At 35.5% G+C, this 24,598-nt stretch overlaps 1 protein-coding gene across 7 annotated transcripts in view; it reads right to left on the reverse strand.

The window, feature by feature from the left end:
• The window catches only part of SCN1A (sodium voltage-gated channel alpha subunit 1), a 120,868-nt gene that overhangs the window by 61,150 nt on the left and 35,120 nt on the right, over window positions 1–24,598 (reverse strand). For 5 of the 7 annotated variants that reach the window (XM_054699823.1, XM_054699822.1, XM_037523453.2 and 2 more), the window contains exons 1-2: window positions 2,730–2,959; window positions 932–1,060 (exon numbers count right to left, since the gene is read on the reverse strand). In XM_054699823.1, coding sequence (XP_054555798.1) covers window positions 932–1,060; window positions 2,730–2,809 — 209 coding nt within the window. In that variant the 5' untranslated portion in view covers window positions 2,810–2,959. Of the gene's footprint in view, window positions 1–931; window positions 1,061–2,729; window positions 2,960–4,882; window positions 5,002–18,630; window positions 18,944–24,598 lie in introns of those variants that run through there. The other 2 variants (XM_037523452.2, XM_037523455.2) reach the window with 2 other exon arrangements.

Consider the following 24,598-nt stretch of genomic DNA (forward strand, 5'->3'; position numbering starts at 1 on the left):
ATTAAATTTCTAATGAAATAATAATTTTACATAAATACATAATGTGTTCAACATCTTTTTACCTATTAGCTTCATTTGTCAGAATGTTTTGATGTTGGAAAATGCTCATTTTCTACAAGTCTATCAAAGAAGCCAGGGAGAGTGTATATGGGTAAGATCAATGAAAACATATGGGATACTACTTAGTGATCGAAAAAGACAAACTCACACCATTTGCGTTAACATGGATGAAGCTGGAAGGGATTATGCTAAATGAAATAAGCCAAAAGAGAAAAGACAAATACCAAATGGTGTCACTTACATGTGGAAAATATGGAAACCAAACAAGGTCAGGGAAAGACAAAACTTTAAAATCAACCTTTGAAAGCTGATCATAGAATTGAAACATCTCCAGAGGGGTAAGGGAATGATGAGAATAGGGTGGACAGAGTACAATGGATTATGGTGGTGGACTATGGGTGCTATGGTGGTGGGTGCACTATGGTAACTGAAAGGAGAGAGCCTATACTTCCAATATACTAACAAGGATGTAAATTCATGGTATTACAATAAAAAATATTTTAAAAAAAGAAAGAAGATGTATGAGGACAGGAGAATTGATTGTGACTGTAATATTGAAAATTCATTTTCATAGATGTATTATGAATACACTGGTGCTTTCATATTAATGTATGTATATGTTATGAAAAGTAACATGTATGAAATATGCTAACAGATGTTTGCTACATATGAAAATTGTAATTTCAGCTACCGCAACGATTTTATCACAAAGTAAAACACCACTTTGACCTCTGTTGTGTTAAATTAAAATCCAGAACTTAAATGTATAAATCACAACAAAAAGTCTACAGTTAAAGCAAGCATGTTCTTTAAAAGCATAAGCACTCCATAAAGCAAACTATATTCTCTTTTGAAATAAAGAGGCACTTACGCAAATGTGATTACAGTGAAGTCGAGCCAGTTCCATGGGTCCCTCAGGAAAGTAAAATCTTCTAAACAGAATCCCCTTGCAATAATTTTTATAAGTGATTCAAAAGTGTATATTCCTGTGAAGGTGTACCTGGAGATAAGTATCCAAAAATAATAAATAGTAATTTTCTTTCATGGCATATCAATTTCTTACCACTCTGTCAGTGAAACAGGTGAATACTAAGAAATAATCTAAGCATGCTGATGTTATTTTCAATGAAATAAAACATAGTCCTAAATTTAAACCCAACTCCCCAATACATTTAGAGTTGATTTTAAAGTGTCTGAAGAACAGAATGAGAAATACCTGCTGTATAATGTTTACTAGTTAGGTCTGAAATGTCTTGGTATTGACATAGAGAGCCTTCTGAGAATTATTCAGCACATATTCATGATAGAGCTGCCATAACATTCAATAATATTGCAAAAGTATAAAATGATTTTCCTTTAGAAAGTATAACAAGCAAAAATAAACTCAGTTTTAGCCATGTTTCAAGAATGACATAACACTGATAAATTAGCAAGTCTTATGCTTTCCCTTTCGACAAGAGATAATACATTGACTTACTTGGAAAAAGATTTTTATTAACATTAAAGTGGATAATTCAAGGATCACAAGAGGTGAAATTTTTCTTTAGAAAAAGACATTATGTTAATTTAGGAGTTTAGACATTTCCAAAGTTTAAATCCCCTACTTAGTTTAAATCATTAGAAATCTGGATGTTCCTAAGTAGATATTTAGATACTTCCAAAGTTTTAACCTTCTGCTCAGAAACTAGGGTTGCCTGAAGACCTGTTAGGGCCTCACAAGTTAACCTCAACATCTTGGGAATTCATTGTATGTAAATTTTACTATTTTCTTCAGAATCTTTCTCCCTTTTCTGACTGACTCCAACCTGGAAGTGTCCAGGAAGGGAAGAGGTGCTTGTGAATACCTCTGTGGTTGTTGTTTGAAGGGTCAGCAGCCACAGAGATGGAGTGGTTACAATGGGGGGGAGGTGTCGACAGGGGTAGCAGCCACTATTAAGGCTAGAAGCATTATCACCCTAAAAGGTGTCACAGAACAGAGCACAATCAGCACTTGCAACTTCTGAAAAAGTTTCTCTGACTTTCACTTCAATTAGTTTCACCTTTGGTCTTCTGAATTTTCATGTTCAACTTCGAGGAACTATTTTCAGTCATTTTTTGGTGACCATTCTTGATATTGATGGAGAACTGACATGAAGTGGAGGTGCCTAATGGAAGTGAGAATTTTGTGGGGCTCAATATGTCTTTATGGCATATGGTACCTGCCCTGATCCCTAACTCACTGAATTCACCTGAAATTTGACTCCCATTTTGGCTTCTTTCTGCAATTGCTTTTATCACATTTGCTTTGGCCACTGTAGATCCTATAGGAAAATTGGGGTTCAAAAATGATGGACTTATGGTAACTACTGAAAAAGAGCTATTAAATTCGTTATCAGCAATCTGAGGGCCAGTGAGTATTTTCTTTTTGCTGTGTAATTGCATTTTGTAATGACTGTAAATAAAAATGCTCTTCAGTTCTATTTAAAGGGAACATTAAGTCATGATTTCAAAATCCTCAATACATATATATTGATATAGATATATCTATACCTCTATATACCTCTATATAGAGGTATATATATTTATATACCTCTACTTACCTGCAATAGAGGTATATATATATATATATCTATATCTATACATACACATATACTCACATAGTAGTGGTTTAAAATATAAGTTGAACTTACTCTACATTTTTTGTCCAATCAGGAGGGTTACTCATTGTCATAAACACACAGTTCGTCAAAATAGTGCACATAATTAACATGCTGAATAATGTAGGTTGTTGTTAAGGAACATACACAAAAATCTAAATTTGTGAATTAAATTATGTAAACTAACAGCAAAGCATTTGAACTGCAATTTAGGCAGGGCTGTGATGTGTCCATTGTGGACAAGTCATCTAATTTTTACATTTCAGTTTCTTCATCTATAAAAATGGGTAATTATATCACCTCACGATTTCAGTATAGATTAAATGAAAAAAATATATGAGAAAAATTTGTATAAGTAGAAATTGTTGCCTTTGCTACTATTATTAACCCAGTATGTTTGCCTTCCAAAGAACTTAAATGGGTAAACTGCAGGCAACCTAGAGCTGTATAGTTTTGGAGCAGAAAACAATTACTTCAACTAATACAGGTAATTAAAATAGTAACTTGTTGAGGAAGGCACATATCTGAATTACTGTAATTTCTTAAATACATGTTATGTTATATATTTCAATACATCAAAAACCTTATGTATTCAAAGTACAGCATGGTGCTAAGAGTGAAGTTACTCATTTTGAAATGAGTTTATACAAATACAGAAGGATTGCATAATATTGAAAGTGAATATTCTTGAAGGCCAGGAATTAATTTGATATGAATGTAATTAAAATTCAACATAAAAGAGATCTTAGGCAAGTTTCAGCCTCTCTGTGCCACTAAACCTCCTTATGTCTCTATTTACTGTTCGTAATGGCGCAAGTGAACTAAAAGCCTAATTTGTTTGAGGTGCAGATCAAATGAGTTAGCAGGTGAAGTACTTGGAACAGGATATGTATTATTAATAAATATGATCTAAGTATTAACTAATACAAATGAATAAGACACTATGGAATTATGGAGTTGAAAAGGACCTTGTAAAGCAACTAGTTCAATCATTATATTTTAGAAATAACAGAAATAAAATCTGAGGTCTGGAGAAATTAGATAACTTGACCAAGATTTAGAACACATCCAATATTCTTTTCACTATAGTTTACTGCCAAAACAAAAATTTTCCGTAAGTGGAAAAGAAAGCTTTTATCAAATGACCACATGATGGCACTAGGAACACAAACTAGGTTAAGGAAATGTCCTATAAATGTAAAAATCCTGAACATAAGATATTTATCTTTCAAATAATTTAATTTTAATAATAGTATATCTATACCACTAAGGAATTTCTTGCTATCATCTGAAGAGTATAATGACTTTCTACATTTTAAAACCCTTAAAAAAAAATCAGGTAGTATGAGCTTATGATAATTACAGCATTTCTGTATTTGCTATTGCCAAAGCCATCAAATGAGACATAATTAGAATGAAGTTTTTCATCAATGAATATGAACAGATGAATTCAGTTGCAGAGTCCTTTTTTAACATCAATGGAGATCACAAAGCCAAATCCCTAAAGACAATTTAGAAATAAAATCTCATCTTCTTTCATTAACTTTCAGTCTTTATTAAGCAATCAGGTTTGCACGGCAGAGTCATAATTCAATGACAAATTTGAGATTCAGCCAATATTCCAGGACTTCCTTCACAATTTCATTAGGAAAGTTTAAGAATTAGCTAAGCCCCTTGACATTCTCCTACAGATAATAAACTTAAAGGTTTACTAAAATGTCTTATATTATAGATATATCTAAACTTGGCCTGGAAGTAGATTTCTTTGTTTTTATATCATTCATCACTTCAAATTATAGATAATGACAAACTTTGTACAAAGATGGTAAAGATAAATATGGCTATCTTATATTAGATTTGTAGGACTCCATATATAACAACTGTTTTTAGAAAGACTTATTTAAAGACTTTGGTGTATATATATAATATATAATATATTACATATATTATATAATATATATTTGAAAGCTACATAAAATACATGTAATATTAAGACTTTACAAGTTTTAGCAATATCTATGTGACCTAAAATACCTTAAGAATAAGCTTGTATGACAAAAGAAAGTAAAAATGAGAATGACAAAAGCTACAGAATATGGACATTGCCCAACTTAATTTTATATTTAGTTACAAAGCACTTATAGATTATGTACAATGAGTTAATATTGATCACTTGAAAAGGATATGAATGTACCAAAATCTTAATAGCTATTTTCCTAAGAGGATTGAAAGGAGTTAAAATGTACAGGGCTGAGGTGGCACTGAACCGGAAGATGGCCTTCCCTTTATTCAATACTATAAAAGTCTGCAAGATAGGAACACAACATAGAAGTATAAAAGCATAAACCATTTAAACTATATTGCCTACTTCTGTAATTTTTTATAATGAATTATTTCAAAGTTTCCACTTTTGATGTGCACCATGAAGATAAACTATCACTATCACTTACCTTTTACCTGCTACTTACCTGCAAATTTATGTACATAAGACATTGGGCCAAGAGAGTTTATTTTATTTTCTTAACATTTTAAACTTCTGAGTTATATAAAACTTTAAATGGGTATATATTTCATTTCATTCTAAAAGTTTTAGGATACTACATCCCTTTATAGAGTTTTCTGTTTTCCCAACTCAAATATTGTGAAATTAATCCTGTGGAATTCAAAATCATTCAATAGAACTAATAATATTTTTGAAATAAATGTTTTTCCATTTATGTTTATAAAATAAGTAGTGGATCTTCTATTTGTAATGGAAAATAAAAACACCCAACTTGGGTTAGATGGATATCACTGATTTCTGAAGGCCACATTCCCTGGAGAGTATCTCTTGAACAGGAGTGCTAAATTCTGTGCTGGGATTTCTGAGTTAGCTGACACATTGAATTCTAATCCCAGTTGACATCCTATATCAGGCAATGCTTTCTTGGTAGAGAGGAAAACTCAAAGTCCCTGTAGAACTCTAGGACCCATGAATGTGAATGATTTCAAAAATTAGACATGCTTGAAAGCAATAGCAGTGTGCAGACAAAAAATAAACAAGCAACACACAATTTCAGTTTCAATAGCTTATCAAGGATTCTGACTCAGTGTTTCTGAAGATGTTTTCTTATATTCAGAGAGACCCAGAGGTGGGGGTGAAGCCTTTGGTTCTGTAAAGAACCTACCCTGGGAAAGGAACATCAAATCTTTCTAATTTAAATTCTTCAAATACTCTGTTAGCTGTAGGAAAGATATCCATGTCATTGTATGACATGGCAAGCATTAACTTTACGTTTACTTTCTGCTAAGAATCATTGGTAAGCGTTTATCTCCCCCTATGCTCAGTCATTAGTCTATTTCTCATTTTTTCCTTTCTACCTTCAAGGTTTTCTAAATTTTGAAGTAATCACTCTAAAATATTTATTGAGCATTGTTTGGAAATAGCGATTCTGGGGCCTCCCTGGAGGCCTTAGCGCTATCGCCTCTGCGGTCTGAGTTGGATCCCCAGCCAGGGACCTAACCCACATATGGCACAACAGACCTCTCCTGTCTTGGCCCCTGCTTCCCTCAGCAGTGTATTTCAGTAAATCTGCCTGCTCTGCTCGTCACTCTGCTCTGCTCCTCTCTGCACCTCTGGCCTACACCACAGTTCTTGTATGTATAAATAAATAAAAACAAATCTTAAAAAAAAGAATGAAAATAGCAATTCCTTGCTGGTATGTGTAGAGTGCTTTAAATTAGGGCTATGAAAGTGTGGCCCCCTTAGAGGTGCTGGTCTGGCAGCTGTTCCAGGTCTGTGACAAGACATTGGTTAATAAGTGTTTAGAAACCTGTAAGGCAATTTGACAACCTAATTTCATATCTGCTGACTTTAATAATAATAATAATGCAGGATTTATTTTGTGGATCAGTTTTTATTTTAATTTTCTAGAAACTGATTTTACTGTATTTTATAAAAGAATGTTAACTCCTCCTTCGCAAAAGAGTTTGAAAAAGTATTGTTCTAAGTCTAACTTTGATTCATTATCTTCTTTTTCATCTTTGAATCACTATGAATTCAGAATACAAAAAAAACTATATTACCAAGTCCATTTATAAGAGAGGAAAGTTTCACCTTTGCTAACTGGAAAAGCAATTACCTGTGTCTACAATACTTAGTCCCCCTTTTCTCTGATTCATTCAATGCTCCTGTCCCTAAATGACATTGTGAGATCATCGTAAGACATGAACAGACTTGTGCAATGTGAATGCCTTTGCCCTAGAGAGTACACTCACTCAAGGACACAGAAAGGCCCAAGTCCACTAACTCAGTACTGAATATAATCCACCCTGTAATGTTTCTCCAAAAATAGGCCCAGTAAAACCTAATAACAATAACGGGGGCTAGGAATCACAGATGTTGTAAAAACATAACCTAGAATATATATTTTTAATTTAACAGTCTTCTCATTTCAAATAATATATGAACTAATCATAAAATAGATACTAGTGATTCAAAGAGTTAATGAGGACAAGGTTACAGTTCATAGCAGCTTAAAGCATGGGCTTGAGAGGGAGGTCATTGAAGATGGTACCAACTGTATATAGCTTAGTGGACTAGACAAATCGCTAGACTCATTCTAAGAGGATGGGTCTACAAGAAGAAAAGTTTACCTATGTCTCTGGCTATGAGGCCACCCTTCAGCTTACACTAGGAGCAAAGGTAAATAAAGGAAGAAAGTAGAAAGAATGGAGGAAGAGATGGTAAAGCAAAAGACTGAGTAGCAGAAGCCAAAAGAAAGGGTGGGGAAAGGTAGGAAATTTCTTCCCTGAGGACCAAAAAGAAAAAGAAGCAACCCTTAGAATCTGAACAAAGGGGGCCCCTAACTGGGAATTCAATGATCTAGAACTCAACAAGTTGAATTTAATGAAAGCCATTGCACCCTAAATCTTATAAGTACTTCTAAATCTAAAAGTCCTCTGACATATAGGAATTACTATTTGACAGAAAAGTGAAAGGCAGATGGAGATGATTCTCAATTGTTCAAGCCTTAGATTAAAAACATCTATTATTTTTAGGGTATATTACCTTTATTGATTTATAAAATTCAAAGTATGTGGAAGACAACAATTTTTTAACTTCATATGTACAAGATTTGCATAAATGTATAAATGCTTATTATTTGCATTTATAAATGGAATTAATGAGGTTTTACTTTATAGAAAAGCATGTTCTGCAAGACATATAGTTAGCTAAGACATCCTTGCCAGAGGTCCCCAGGAAGCTGACACTAAGGCTAACATTAAGTGACCATTTCAGAAGATTTCTTCTGTGAAGACACTGCTGAACTGTGTGTCTCTGTCTACAAATTTCACAAAGGTCACTTTAAAGCATTTATGGGTTTATTTTAAACAGTCTTTCAATAAAGCTGAATTATGAGCAACCCAATATGTAGAATATTAAAAATGTTACCACTTTTTGTCAGTAAGTTCTATTTATAACTTCAAATTTACTTTTTTTGCAACTGATCTAATGTCTACTTCCTCATCTGTCTTTATCCATCCTCCTTATATTTGCTTGCACATCTAAGAAGTCAAACATTTAGCTTATAACTGTTGAGAATCAAGAAAAGGATAGTTGCCCTCAAGGAATCTCCGATACATATTTTTCCAAATAATTATGCTGATGGCATTGAAGAGAGAAGAACGTCAGAAGCGAACGCTGTTTACTTACAAGTAAACAAGTAACTCAGAATTCTTAAACAAAGAAATATTTGCCTTCTCCAATTTATAGATGAGTTCAAAAATGGAAGAATTCAAAGGCCATCCAAGTTATTACTGTATTTTAAGCTGTATAAACAAAATAATAAGTAGCTTTAAGCAAATCAAGAGTTATGCACTTCTTCCTCTTTTTTAAAAATTTATTATATTTTTAAAGATTTATTTATTTATTTATTTATGTATACAAGAACTGGGGTACAGGCCAGAGGTGTGGGAGGCGAGAGGATTTACTACAGACAGAGTAGGGAGCAGAACAGGTGGATCTACTGAAGCATACTGCTGAGGGGAGCAGAGGGTGAGTTAGGAGAGATCTACTGTGCCATGTGGGTCACCTCCCTGGCCAGGGACCGAACTCGTGCTGCAGTGGCTGCAGATAGCTTCATAGTGCTGTGTCTTAACCACTTGTGCCACCAGGGAGGCCCATTTTTTTAAAATTATGGTAAAATATATAACACAAAATTTACCTTAAACACTTCTAAATGTACAGTTCAGCAATGATTTTTTAAAAGAATGTATTGGATGGCTAATATAGTGAAGTAGCTCAGCATCCTTTAAATCTAGTAGCTCAATAAAAATTTCATTAACACAATTCCTCAGGATAATTTTTATTGCATTATCAATTCAGTACAAAAGAAAAGATTCAAAATTGGTAATGGGGGAGAAAAGGCTGATAGGGTAGCTTCTACCCTATCTTCTAGATTTGAAATGTGTTTCTCTTTACAGACAAAGATTGTAGGACATTGATGAAATAATTTTGAAGCGAATAATTTTGTACCTAGTAACAAATTTAAAAATGTAGCACTGGGCCTCCAGAACAGCAGTTGAGTGCTGGGCTGCGAGGCTGCTCGCAGCCTCTGCAGCACCGGTTCGATCCCCAGCCACCGGCGAGGGTCTCACAAAATGTAGCATTTTTTACTAATCTAGAAATAAAATTCTATATCTGAAATGTCTCTTAAAAGAGACATTTATGGGGCCTCCCTGGTGGTGCAAGGGGTTAAGCACAGCACTTTGGAGCAGTCTGTAGCCTCTACCTCTGCAGCGTGGGCACAATCCTGGCCCGCCAGGGAGCAACCCACATGGCACAGCAGATGTTTCCTGTCTCACCCGCTGCTCCCCTCAGCAATGTATTTCATTCAATCTGCCTGTTCTGTTCCCCACTCTATCTTTGGTGATTCCTCTCACCCCCTGGCACCTCTGGCCTGTACCCCAGCTCTTGTTTGCATAAATAAGTAAATATTTAAAAAGATACATTTATAAGGGATATATTTATAAGGATGTAACTTCATATATTGGTCAATTGGGCTTGTCACTATCTCTTCATAAAGTTATCAAACCAAGTAACATTTATTGGGCCCCTACAGTATGCTGTATGGGATACCTGGAAAATAGCACGAACTGTTTTAGGTCCAATTGTTAATTTAATTCATTTTGATGCAAAAGATGTTTATTCACTACAGCACAATATTGCAAAGCTCTGTGCTATGATTTACAGGGAAAACAAAGATAAGTAAATTGTGACCCCACAAAGTTTATGAACTAGTGAATGTTCAATTATCTTTACTATAGAGAAAATGTAGAAAGGTAAATAAAGGCTTCCCCAGACAAGGGCTCTCTAATAGAAATATGTGAACTACAAATCTGAACTACATATATGATTTAATATATTTTAACAGTCATGTTTTTTAAAAAAGTAAAAAGCAGGAGAAATTAACTTTAATAATGTATTGTTACATCCAGTATATCCAATATATCATCATTTGGAAATAAAATCAATATTTAAAATTATTGAGACATTTTCCATCTTGCTTTCAGACAAATTTCATGTCTTCAAAATCTGGACTCACTAATGTCAAGTAAAATAGTCACAGGTGACTGTCTACTTTATTGAGACCACAGAGCTATATGTGAACCATTCATTGTACTGCTAGGTCTTACCTTAGTAAGTCTTGCCAAATAAAAATAAAAAGTTAATTGGTATTTAACTGCTTAACAATCTGGAAAGTAACATTAGAAAACTACAACTAGATGGGCCTCTCCTGGTGGTGCAACTGTTGAGCGCTGGGCTGTGAAGTTGCCCGCAGCTTCTGCAGCGCCGGTTCTATCCCCGGCCGCTGGTGAGGGTCCCACATGGTGCGCAGACCTCTCCTGCCGCCCGCTGCTCGCCTCAGCAGTGTACTTCGGTCCTTCTGCCTGTTCTGCTCCCCGCTCTGGTGAAATCTCTCACCTTCCCGCGCTTCTGACTGTACCCAGTGCTTGTATAAAATAAATAAATAAATCTTTAAAAAAAGAAAAGAAAACCACAACTAGGTTTTGTTTTAACTTAAGAGATTATCAAGAGTGCAGACTCTGGAGAGAGATGCCTGGCTCAAAATCTGGTTCTAGGGCCTCCCCGGTGATGCAGCGGGTTGAACGCAGCGCTGTGAAGCTGTCTGCAGCCTCTGCAGTGCCAGTTCAATTCCTGGCTGGTCAGGGAGAGACCCACCTGGCGTGACAGACCTCTCCTGTCGCGCCCGCTGCTCCCCTTAGCAATGCTTTCGGTCCTTCTGCCTGTTCTCCTCCGTGCTCTGTCTCTGATGGAGCCCCTCTGGCCTGTACCCCAGTGCTCGTATAAATAAATAAATCTTTAAAAAAAAAAATCTGGTTCTACTGACTTCCAGCCCTGAGATCCTGGACAAGTTATTTAACTGTGCCATGACTCATTTGTCTCTTTTGAAAATGGGAATACGTATATTTAGCTCACAGAGGTGTTGTGATTCCAATTCAGTTGAGATTCTGAGGCCAGTATTCTGTACTTTCAATATAGATTCAGGTGTTTCTGCAATAGTAAGACTGTGAATCTGTTTTGTTAACAAGGGATTTTAATAATTCCCCAAACTATCAATGATAAAGTGTAACACATGGATGAAAATTAACAAGTAATATTAAAAAGGAAAACCAAAACCGACTCACTGGCAACTGGGTAAAAACTAGTGTTAGGAAGCTGCTGAAGGTCAGCTCCAGGCACAGTAGGAGCTCTGGGCATGCGCACACGCATCCATCATGGAAAAGACAATGTGACCACACCAGCAGGCAAAGAATGCAAGGGTTGCAGGGGAAGGTTGAAATTCAACCAATCACAGATTCATAAACTTCCCACCAATCAGAACTGCACTGACTTAAAAAATGCATTTGCATAGAGTAGAGGAGAGTGTGGTGTGGACTCTCCCGTTCTTTTCCAACCAGGTCAACTGAACACAGGGTTCCAGTGCCCCTTGGATATAGGTGTTCTTGGCTACAGTTTCTTGGTCTACAAAATCCTCCTTGATCTAACTGCATAGTCAATAAGGAGACAACTATAATAGTTTGCTAGGAATTACTGTCTATGAATCTGTACTCTTACTACTTAGTATTCTTTTCTTGTCTCTGGGGTTTTAGGAAGTAATTTGTTTAGAATTTATTTTTCCAGAATAGACATTGAATTTAACAAGCATATTTTTCCAGTTTCCTTTTCTAAATATGTCCACTATCTTCTCTTTCAATGTAGAGGCAATGTTCCTTAAAGTAAATAGTTTAAATCTAGGTCTAACTTTTATGTTTATGTAAAAATTATCCCAAAAATGCCAATTGATACACTGATTTCAAGTTTACAATATTTGCCTACTGTTAAAGTAAATATACTGGCAAAAGCAAGTAACAGAGGAAAGTTAGCAATGATCATAAACAATATAAAAATGTAGATTATGTTATTGGTTGATTAAATTTACACCTTCATTTCAAAATTTTTAAAATGCAGTATTCCACTTGTACTTACAGTTTCAGTGAGATATTTGAAAGTGTTATCTGAAATTCAGAACTTATTTTCTCACAGACAGAATATATATATATATATATATATATATATATATATATATATATATATATATTCTTTTACACACAGACCCAGAAGCCTTAATGTTACCTGATGTTACTGTTTGCGAAACAGAACTTGCATTAATGTGGGCTTTTATCACCATGTATAGTGTGACTCTGAAAATGTCAACAGTTCTAAGTTGGGCTGCAAGATACACATCTTTTCTCTCAATGTTGCCCTGCAGCCAGATTAGGAAAATTCCCTCCATCTTCTGCTGGAAATGGACTTGAACTTTTTTTTCACTCTCAGCTACTGACTTTCAGCAGAGAGGGGCAAAATGACTTGTATGGCAGAAATTTGGGTGTAAACAAACTGCATGGAGTGGAAAGTCCTCATAGTACACATTTTGGGGGACATTTCTCATTTTGGGCCACTTCCATATAATCTAATTCTATTTTTTCCTCTTGTGGGCTCTCTAAATGGCCTCACCTTCTCCTCTGCCACTTTGTTATTTGTGGATTCAGGCCATGATTTCCCTCTTTTTTCTAAGCCACTGGGGAATGGAAATCTTTTTGCAGTTTCTCAATCTACTCTGAAGTGAATATGTAATATTAAATTTTTTTTCTCTCCAGGTGTCTAGTTTTCTTTTTAGACTAGAAGTAATTAGCCTAAATAACACATGGTATATGCATGCCTGTGGTCCACAAACCTTTAATATAATCTTCACTTAATTACACATGTGGTCTTTAGGCCAGAATCACAAACCAAAATGTCCATCAAAGTTGGTTGCCTTGAGTTACCTGACAATTTTTGGTATGCAAATAAGCAATGCTGGATCTGATATTTTAAGAGAAATCCTAAATGTGCATGAGGTTATGCATGCAATTTGCTGATCTATAAATTTCAAAAACTAATTAAAAAATCCATATACTATTACATGAGTCAAATAAAATATATCTGTGGGCTTGATTCCTTATGGTCAGATTTCTATCTCTACTTTAAGTTCATGCAAAGAAGAACTTGTACTCAGAAAACAATCTGTGAAATTGCATGACCCCAGGCTTTAGTTGGGAATGGTGGGAGCAGGGTCAGTGCAGGAGATGACCCCATAGGCCTGCTTAGGTGGGATCTCATCAGCTGAGTTGTTTATGCTTCTGTATCTACCTCAGACAAAAAAGGAGAAATTACAACTAGAGATGAAATGATATACCTGAGTGTCAAATATTTCTCAACCTGGATCTTTACCCCACGCCATGACGTGGTGCACGATTACATGTTAATTTTTCATTGACTGGAAAGGACCAATCCGAGGCCCAGTTTTATTGAAATTTGCTGTGTGAGAACTTTGAACAAATTATTCCATGTCAATATCTACATGTGAAGGGAGAGTATTACAACATTAACTTCAGAGTTTTGAGAATGAAATGAATAGAGCATGTGAATACCCTTAATGAATTCTAAAGTATCTTATAAATACTAGGATTAAAAGGTTAAGATGTTTGTGTGCCTTGTTCTCAAATATGTAAGTTTCACATTGGAACTTAAAATTCAGTATTGTCCCTCCCAAATTCATATTCAGAAAACAATGCTATTAGCTTGCTCCCCTCTGAATCTTAAATATCATACCTCCAAAACAGATTATGCTTTCATCTGTTAGTCGCCATATTCATTGTCAAAAAGCTAGACCAAAATCAAAATCAAAAAGCAACTACAGGGCCTCCCCGGTGGTGCAGCGGTTGAGCGCTGGGTTGCAAAGCTGCCCGCAGCCTCTGCAGTGCCAGTTCGATCCCCGGCTGCTCCCCAGCCACCAGAGGAGGGTCCCACATGGCGTGCAGACCTCTCCTGCCGCCCGCTGCTCCCCTCAGCAGTGTGCTTGGGTCCTTCTGCCTGCTCTGCTCCCTGCTCTGGCTCTGGTGAATTCTTTCACCCTCCCGCCCTTCTGACTATACCCAGTGCTTGTTTAAATAAATAAATAAATAAACAAACAAATAAATAAATAAATCTTTAAAAAAAAAAAAGCAACTACAGACCAGAGACACACTACAGTGGGGGGTGGAGGGAGGAGAAGAGGGGTTAGGGTCAGAAAAAGGGGGTGGGAATTGTATGGGGAATATAACCAAAATGAAAATGCATATATTATGCAAAAATGAAAAATGATGTAAGGATTATATAAAATAAAATAATTTATAAAAAAAGGGGACCATGTCACTTCTTTACCAAAACCTTTTGAGCATTCATTTTGTCCTTAATCTTCATACTTTTTAAGATGCACTAAAATATGCCTTTCGTCTAACCCTAAGCCCAGTTGTCCAAATGCATCTTATCAGCTTCTTAAATTAAAGTTCTATATATTATGTCTTCTTATAGGCTGCTTCCTTTCTCTGAAGACTTCTGTCTCCTACCTCTTTCTCCCATTCAGATTCCAATTTAAATGCCATTTCTTTACAGACGTACAGAAGTTCTCTGAATGTGCCCTCTTTGTAAAAAAAAAAAATGGTGCTTATTACCCTATTAGAATCAGGTAGGAAAATTAATTTTTTAATTATTTTAGAAGAAGTTAAGACCCACTGAGTCTAAGATTTTAGTTTTTACAAAGACAGAGGATGATCTAATTGAATAGAAGTAGTGATGTGACAAGTCAGCTTCAGGAAATAATCCCAGTCTAGAAGATAGCGTATGGTTGAGTATGAGTAGCACAACATGAGTAGTGGGGGCAGGGAAAGAACTGTGTCCTGATGACACTGTTTTAGAAACTAGATTTTAAGATTAAAAATCTTTCCAATTCATCACCTTCCCTTCCTCCCTGCTTCTTTCCCTCTTACCTCTCTCCTGACTCCCTTCCTTCCTTTTCTCCAATCCCTTTCTCTTTTAAAAATAGTTTCGGTTGCATTTGGTTACTTTCAATTGAAGGATCTCTTACAAATGGAACAGATACTCAATGAATGCTAATTTTTTTTTTTTTTTAACCAATACCATCATCTTGGAATCATTTCTTGGACAGAAACTGGGAGGTGACAATGAAGAAAGGGGCATAAGGATGAAATAATGGGGGGAGAATAAGAGTTGGATGTCAATGACAGTACCATGGAGGCCTGGGAAAGCCTGGGTGACTGGTAATTCTAGAGGAGCCAGTAATATGCAAAGAAAAACTGTAAACTGGGGACTGCCCATATGACAACTTGTGAAATTTACACTTTTAACTATCATTGACTTTTCTGACTTTCGATAAAATTACTTTTGCAAGGAAAAGTCCTTAATCCCCAAACAACTCTCTTTACCACTCCCACCCAAAAAACCCCAAAACAAAACAAAAAATACAACTGAAAACTCCTATAGCAATGTCAGAACAAGCAGGGATTTGAAACCACAAATCCATGCATGATCCCTCTTGCAGACCCAATTAAAAGGAATAGGCATCTTTCTTAGAACAACTGATAAAAAGAGAAAATAGCTGTTTTTAAATGATCCATGAGACAATCAAGTAAATAGCACATTTTTAAATGGATACATTTCTGCATTCCATAATTAACAAACATCCATTTTCACCACAGATCTAAAATACCTCATTCTATTTCAAGTACACTGTCACACTGTCAAAAGGATATTTCCTTCCATGGTACTAATGAGTCATCTGTAATTTTAAGAAGAACATGAGAAAGGAGAAGTTTTCTGTAACAAAGAGTGGGTGAAGAATTTGAATGTATAGCCAAATGGTGCAAAATCAACCCAAGCTATGAAAGGAAACTGTGAAAAAAAATCTGTCAGAAAAAAAAAAAAAAAAGGTGTGTTCGCAAGCTAAGTGTGCCTTGCCACACAGCTAAAGTAAATAAACAAACAAAAGAAACCCAACCTGGAATGATATTCTGAAGACCAACTGCATCAGAGCTAACATGGTATGGAAAATTCTGTCATGATATTCCGATAGCAATGCTATTTTATTCCTTAGTTCTTACCTTGGACCTCAGAAGGCTTAAAACACCTCAGGGTCTGGAAAGCTAATGCATCCATGTGCAAGGAATGTTCATGAGATGGTTACTACTATATCTTTGGTACCTACCATAATATCAAACTACTTTCATAACCTTAGTAGAATTTTTGAACATTATATAATTTGTACATTTTAAACTGGGGCAACAGAGATAAAAATATGTGGGCATATGCCATCTGAAAATATACCATCGGTAATGACATTTCCATAAGCTCCCTGACATTGCAGAAGATCACAGGAAACTTCAGTGTGTGCTTTGTGTTATTTCTATTTACAGAATTTCTTACATACCCACCACTTTCTTTTAACATAAAACATAAGATAAAGAATAGACTCTGCAGCCATTGTGGTAGGTTTGCTTTGTTGGTTCTGTATATTATTAAGAAAAAAACTCAAAATTTTTTATCAGGACCAAATGACACATTAATTATTATGCTTGTGTGAAACGTTGGGAAGTCACTGGCCTGAAGATGTTTGCATATTCTGACTCATATCCATATCCATATCCTCAATATCATGAACAGATGGAAAATAAAATTATGCCAATCCTTTCAAATACTTAAATGAAGGTCTTAAAAATAAGGTAAAATACCAGTTCTAATGGAATGATTAGTCAGCCAGATTCTTGTGCTGACATAACCCTTATAAACTCTGTTAGGTTCACGTTCAAACTTGCCTTCCACATCTTCTGCCTTTATCATTAAATGCACATTGTGTGAGAAAGGAAAGCATGTTGGCATTTTGGAACAAATCACAATGTGCAAGTAGAACACCCCGTTAAGAGAAATATTGTTATCAGGAAAGTGTTTTCCCAAGGTAAAGCACATCCATCCCTTTCACACTGAACTGATGTCAAAGTCTTCAAATGTTAGTCATTCCACAGCAATACAAATGAAACTTTTCGCAACACTGAAATCCTTAAAAAATAAGATAGGGTACTCAGGACATGTGATTGAGCAATGTGCTTGAAATTTCCTTCTGCTTTTATATATTTTAAACTTTATTTGGTTGCTTGTACTCTGTTTTCTAATCTTAAATTTTCTTTCATAATTTACTTCAATATTGAAAAATACCCTTAAATTCTGAATTAATTTGTTTTTGTTAAAGTTTGAGTATTTAGAGAATTCTTAATTTTTTTTAAATAACCTTACTTTTGCTATCCCTTGACTAATTTTATTTTAGTGACTTGGATATCTGAGATTGGCAGGGTGATCTTAAAACAATGCAGAACACACAGAGTACTCTTGGCATAGAAATGTCACTAGGGAAAATGCTTCTTAGGACAAGATTTCCCACTGATGGTTCTGTATGATGTTAAAAAATCTGAACATAGTGCTAGTCATCCATTTTTGAAGCTTTTACTTCTGGAACTGTAACAGTCAATGAGAAGTTATCCCAAATCCATTATCCCAAAACTATACCAAATCCACATAGTAAACATCACCAAACTTAGGCATTTGACAATGACTAACATCATACAGAACCATGCTAGCAATAAGGAATCCCTAAATGTTTGTGGGGTTTTAAGACTCATATCCAACTAAAAAATTTCATTTACTTGATTAATTACAATCTTTGTGCCCTGCCCTTTCACTGAATTCACAAATATATTATGTCAGGTAAAAAAGAAAGAAAAGATAATTAAATGTTGTAGATTAACTAATCTTTAATCTAAAATCAATATATCTTTTGGATTTGATGTTTTTCTGTGCTTTTCTTCTTAGTTTGGGTAAGCCAAGGTCATAATGAAATGTTGGGTGCTTAATAGCAGGTATTCATTTCAAGCATGGATATAGAAAAGGCAGGCATTCAAAACTTTGTTACAGGTTCTTTAGGATACTACTTTTTTTGAAGTCTTTCCAGTATCAATACATTTCTATAAAAAATCAAGAAATTTAAAAATATTTATATAGGATCATTCTTTTGCAAGAAAAATTATCTTCAAATAAATAACTGATTCATTATGTATAACCCAATCTAGAAATCAAAAAACTTGTGGCATCAAACTTTGTTCCATTAGAAATTACTAATATTATTTGAAATTTTATGACTTGTAATGATTTTAGGATTTTCAAGCATAAAAAAATAAAGTTATATAGTAAATACAGTATCTGTGGAGAATCATTTAGTTCATTAAATCAGCTATTTACAAGAGTTACATTTTATTCTAGGTATCCCTTGTGGTGTATTTGAAACAACCCCATCTGTTGTGATGTAATCAATTTATTGCTTACTGGTATACAAGCAAATGTGTTTTATTTCTTAAATGAAAGGATACTTAAGACTGTGCTAAATCAGCATGTGTTGGTGCTATAACAGTCCAAGGTATGCAGTAGGCAATTAGCAGCAAAATATCCCCGATAAAAAGCACTCACTTTTTTATTGATATAGTACGGGTCCAGGTCCTCCAGCGGCTCCGACACCATCCCTGGAGGGATGTCTCCATAAATAAAAGGAAGATTCTTTCCAGCTTCCAAGTCACTATTTGGCTTTGGGCCATTTTCATCATCATCTTTCTTTTCTGGTTTGGGGTTCTTAGCCTTTTCTTCTGCAATGCGTCTTTCAATAGCCGCAAGAGATTCTCTGGTGAAGTAGTTGAAGCTGTCAGGTCCTGGTGGTACAAGCACTGTTTGCTCCATCTTGTCATCCTGCACATTTTAATTACCATTTACTCTGCATATGAAAGTCCTAGAGAGAGAGAGACAGACAGAGAGAGACAGAGAGAAGATATTTTAAGATGATAAAGTGAAGATCTTAATATCTAAAATGCTTGTCATGAAATATGAACCAGAAGATTAAAATTTTTGTTTCTAACAAAATTAAATATAATTAGTTCATAAAAATTCTTTTTGGGGGGCCTCCCTTGTGGTGCAAGGGGTTAAGCATAGCACTATGAAGATATCCGCTGCCTCTGCAGCATGAGTTCAATCCCCAGGCCAACCAGGGAGAAACCCACATGGCAAGGCAGACCTCTCCTATCTCATCTGCTGCTCCCCACAGCAGAGTATTTCAGTAGATCCGCCTGTTCTGCTCCCAATTCTGTCTCTGGTGAATCCTTTCACTGCCCTTATCCCCACAACTTTGGCCTGTACCCCAGTTATTGTATGCATAAATAAATCTTTAAAAAAATTCTTTTTTGTAGTAAGAACATCTAATATGAGATCTACCTTTCATCAACATTTTAAGTATACAGTGTTATTAACTCCAGGAATGATATTATACAGCAGATCTCTCTAGACTTACTAATTTTGCATAGCTGAAACTTTATACCATTGAATAGTAAGTCCCTATCCCCCTCTTACCAGCCTCTGGTAATCTTGTTCTAATTTCTGCTTAACAGACATGTTTTTTATCTCAGGTTTTATAAGTGTCCCATGTTTATTAATTCTTTTGCATTAACTAACAGGAACTGTGCCATAAGAAAGTGGTGCAAGTATAGCCTCAATTAAAGTACATTAGGCTAAATACAACTGTGCCCCTAATTGGCTGTTCACTCTGACAGCCATCCAGAAGATGAAGCTGTATCTCCATTGAGGCAGTGGTTAGCTTAGTCAACAGGGTAAAGTGGGGAGCGAGCTACCTCTGAAAAGATATAAAACTCAACCCTCTAGTTCTTAGGTGAGGCTCTGGGCCAACTGGGTTGGAACAGCCTGCTACAACCAGTCACAATGACCAATCAGGTAGTCCCTGCTGATCTGACTGGTCTTCATCTATTCCGAAACAGTGACAATGAGGATGGTGACCTGCTCATGTCATTAGCCTTGTCAGAGTTGACTTGTTTGAATACACAGAAATGGTTCAAGATTGGACAAGTGCCAAAGATATGACTAAGAATGAGAACGATGAGGTTGGAAAGTAAGTGACTAGGTTGGGCCACATGTGGGAGAAGAGAAATGTAGGGGCAGGAAGAAGGGAGATTCTCTTATTTCAGGAAAAATAAATGATCAGAAAGAAGACAGGTGTCATAGGCTCAACAGGAACTGAAGTGTTTCTTCACTAAAGCAATAATGATATTCTTGCTGATTTTCTAGGTCTATAATGTTAAACATATTATGAGGACATGAGGCAACTCTCAACTCCATATAGCAGAGTCAGACCTGATCTGATGCCAGAGGCCAAATCCCAAATGTATTGTTTTAAGGCATATTTAATATGAGCTCAAATTTCACAGCTATTACTAGGCCAAAACTTCCCAGAGCCCCAGCTACCACTTGGCCACAAATCTTATTTGGAGACTGCATTAACTCATTAAGGTCAGCAATCTATGATACAGTTAATTACAGCTTTGGTGTATATGAACTGCAATAACAAAATTGCAGTCATAACTATTTTGTGAGGAGTCCTAAAGGGACCTCGAATTTCACTAAAGGAGGTTCCCATTGCTTTGAGGGTGAGGGTCATATTTTTCAGTGGCTGATGGAAAAAAGAGATTCCAGTCTGAATTTGTACCATCAGTCTGTTTACTAGCAAAACTTTCAGAAGTTCTCTCCTGCAGTCAGTTCAGAGTCTAGAAGAATAGGAAAATTAAATCAGTAAACTTAAGTCAATGGAAAAGGAATGTTTTACTTTAAAAGTCTACTCTCCTATAAGATATTAGGAAAGCAGTGGCATTTATTTAGTAGGGGGGAAAAATTTAGGGATAACAAATATGGTATATTTTCTTATAAAGGAAATATAAGACATAAATATATGCACGGTTTTTTATTTTTAACTAATTCATGTTTTTGATAGAAAATATGTGTAAATGATATAACTTCAAAACATTGAAAAGAAAATACAGTGATTCTTCCTTCCACTTTGTTCTCCAGCAATAAATTCCTCCCAGAGGTAACCACTGTTAACTGTCTTTTCCAGATATGTAATAGGTACATATTAACTACATGACTGTGTATACAGTCATGTACTTACATATTCTGTTTAAAACACATCACACAGTATCTTACTATGTAAACTGTTCTGTACTCTGCATTTTATACTTAAAATATATAACATATATTAGAGCTTATTCCTTATCAGCTTTTACAGATTCAACTCTTACTTTTTATCAGTGACATGGTTTTCCATTGTTTTTATGTACCAAATTTACTTAATCAATTCCTCAGTTATGTGTCTTCAGGTCATTTCCAAACTTTTGTTATTATAAATAAGGCTGTAGTTTATATATTTTAATGGCATACTTTCACATAGGTGGATATATTTACGGTATTAATTTTTAAAGGTGAACTTGTCTGCAAAAAGTAAATCTTTTATTTTGATATTACTACAAAATTACTCTCTAGGAAGATTGTACCAATTGATTCTCCCTACAGCAATGTAACAAAGTGCAGGTTTATCTATATCCTAATCAGGTAATGTGTTATATTTTTAATCTAAGATTGAAGTCTAGGATTTAAGGTGGGATTATATTATATTCAGAAAAGTTGAACTTTTTTTTCATGTTTTTTTAAACGGGGATTTTTTTTTTTAAGATTTTATTTATTATTTATGCATACAAGAGCTGTGGTGGGCCTCTCCAGTGGCACAGCGGGTTGAGCACAGCACTGTGAAGCTGTCCGCAGCTTTTGCAGCACGGGTTCGATTCCCCGCTGGCCAGGGAGAGACCCACCTGGTGCGCAGACCTCTCCTGTTTCGCCCGCTGCTCCCCTCAGCAGTGCTTTCCGTCCATCTGCCTGTTCTGCTCCCTGCTCTGTCTGTGGTGAATCCTCTCACCCTCCCGCACCTCTGGCCTGTACCCCAGCTCTTGTATAAATTAAAAAAAAATCTTAAAAAAAAAAAAAAAAAAGCTGCGGTACAAGTGAGAAGATTCACCAGAGGTAGTGGGGAACAGAATAGGCAGATCTACTGAAATACACTGCTGAGGGGAGCAGTGGGCGAGACAGGAGAGGTCTGCTGTGCCATGGGGGTCACAGCAGATAGACTCATAGTGCTGCATCTTAACCCCTTGTGCCACCAGGGAGACCCTTTTTTCATCTTTAAAAGCCACTTTTAATTTTCTTTTTGGTGACTGCTTATTTAAAAAAAAGTCCATTTTTTCTTTTTCATATGTAGCACCTTTTAATTTTTGTGAACTTTTCAATTTTGTGAGGTGAGACCTTTTTAAAAAGGTATATTTTTTGACTTATGATGAATAAATTTTAAATTAAAAATTTAAAAATATTAATGAGATTGTCTAACTCTAGCTCATGTTTGGCTTCTAGAATTTGTGTTTTCTTCTTGCATTTTTATAGTTTAATTTTATAAATTTAAATCTTTGTTCTATTTAGAATTTATTTTTATATGGAATAAGGTAGACATTCATTTGTCCAGTTGTCTCAACATTAATTTCTGAGTATGTTTACTTTTCTCCACCAATATACAATGCTACCATAGGATGTGAAAAATGTAAAAAATAGTATTTGTTTATATGAACCTGAAAGTCAGTAATGATCTTTACAAGTAATCCTAGATGTATTTGCATTAAAATCAAGAAAAAAAATCCAATCCAATTGTAATTTAACAATTTTCTGCAGGTAAAAACCAATCCATAAATATGAGAAATAATCACCTTATTTAATAAGGATGAAGGAAATATGATTAAGATTATAATTATTTGCACATTATATGACTGTATGCCTAGAAAGCTCAATAAAAACACCTGAAAAATTCTTACAAGAGGCAAGAGCATGAAAGTGTTCGTATTCTAAACTAACATAGGAATTTGACCATAGAGCTGAGGCATAGAGCAAGGAGAAGGAGGGAGAGGGGCCAAAACAGGGGAGGACTGTGGCAATGGATCACTGGTAATGTGTTGGTGGGAGAACTGCGGAGAGGAGAAATCAAATTCTGTCCAAAAATAAACAACAATATAAGTACCTTTATCTAAAAAAAAAAAAAAAAAACCAAAAAACAGTAGACTTCATTTATAGAAACATTTATTTTAAACTACAGTGGAAGAAACTAGATGCTTTCCCACAAAGATTAGTCTTAAGGGAAGGCTGGCCCCTCTCATAATTTTTTTCATTGTACTAGGGGAAAAAAGCAAAGTAAAATTTGTGAGTGGAAAGAAAGAGTAGAGGGGGGCCTCCCTGGTGGCGCAGCGGTTGAGGGCTGGGCTGCAAAGCTGCCCGCAGCCTCTGTAGCACCGGTTTGATCCTCGGCCACAGGTGAGGGTCCCACATGGTGCGCGACCTCTCCTGCCGCCCGCTGCTCCCCTCAGCAGTGTACTTCGTCAGTCTGCCTGTTCTGTTCCCCGCTCCGGTTCAGGTGAATTCTCTCACCTTCCTGAGCTTCTGACTATACCCAGTGCTTGTATAAATAAATAAATAATTCTTTAAAAAGAAAAAAAAAAGAAAAAGTAAAGGAACAGTATGACATGACCAATTATTGTGAGTGAAAGAAGAATTAATGTGGGTAAAAGAATAAGGGGGAAACTTACAGGATGTTTAAATAATAAATGAAATGATGCATTCTAGAGATCTCAAATGATAGGAAAAAATGGGGAGCTAAATCAGTACTATTAGAATATTCCTTTAGTAATACTACACATTCTGTGGGGGGAGGGGATTTACAAGATCAGAAAATCAATAGTGCTAATATTCTCTGTTATGTTACTTCTAAGAGATTCCTAATTCATTACATTCATTACTATAATAAATGTTCTACTAGTATGAGGTTTTGCTTCTGGACATTTTATATATCTCTTTCCCGTAGAAGATTACAAATGTATTACATTTTGGACTTGAGTAAGCATTTGATCACAGCCAAAAGACTTTTGTGCTGAAGCAGCTAGGACTAGTGAACAATATGGTTTTGGTTTCCTGTATTGTGCAGATGGAAAAGCATCATTTAAAGTAACCCTAATTCATCAAGTATCATAGTTGTTATTTCTTTTGGCATCTGAATTTTTCCACTCTAGTAAAAATAAATGCAATAGCTCAGAATGAAGCCTTTCTTTTCACTGTGACATTTCACAAGAATTTCTTAAACATGAAGATAATCTTACAAATGCTTTGTACTTGAAGAAACTTGGTCTTACATGAGTGAATCACTAAGCAATGTCATCTTTTGGGGAACTTCTCCATCCATGACAACTTGAGCCTGTATGGGTAAGTCTTCTTAACTCTGGATTTTATTAGAAAACCCTTTCGGCTTTCATACACCCTTCAAACAAAATTTTATAAAGCATAAAAGTGATAAACACTTAGAATCATCCCGTCCAGTTCCCTCCATGTTGTTGTAAATGGCAAGTGTTCATTCTTTTTCATTGCTGAGTAGTATTCTATTGTATATATATACCACATAGAGGACTATGTGTAACTTGGTGGTAGGTATGGTACGGTAACATACATCTTTTGAGTGTGATCC

Source organism: Talpa occidentalis, unplaced genomic scaffold (assembly GCF_014898055.3).
Source record: "Talpa occidentalis isolate TD23 unplaced genomic scaffold, MPIMG_talOcc4v2.1 talOcc4.3, whole genome shotgun sequence".
Taxonomy (NCBI): Eukaryota; Metazoa; Chordata; class Mammalia; order Eulipotyphla; family Talpidae; genus Talpa; species Talpa occidentalis.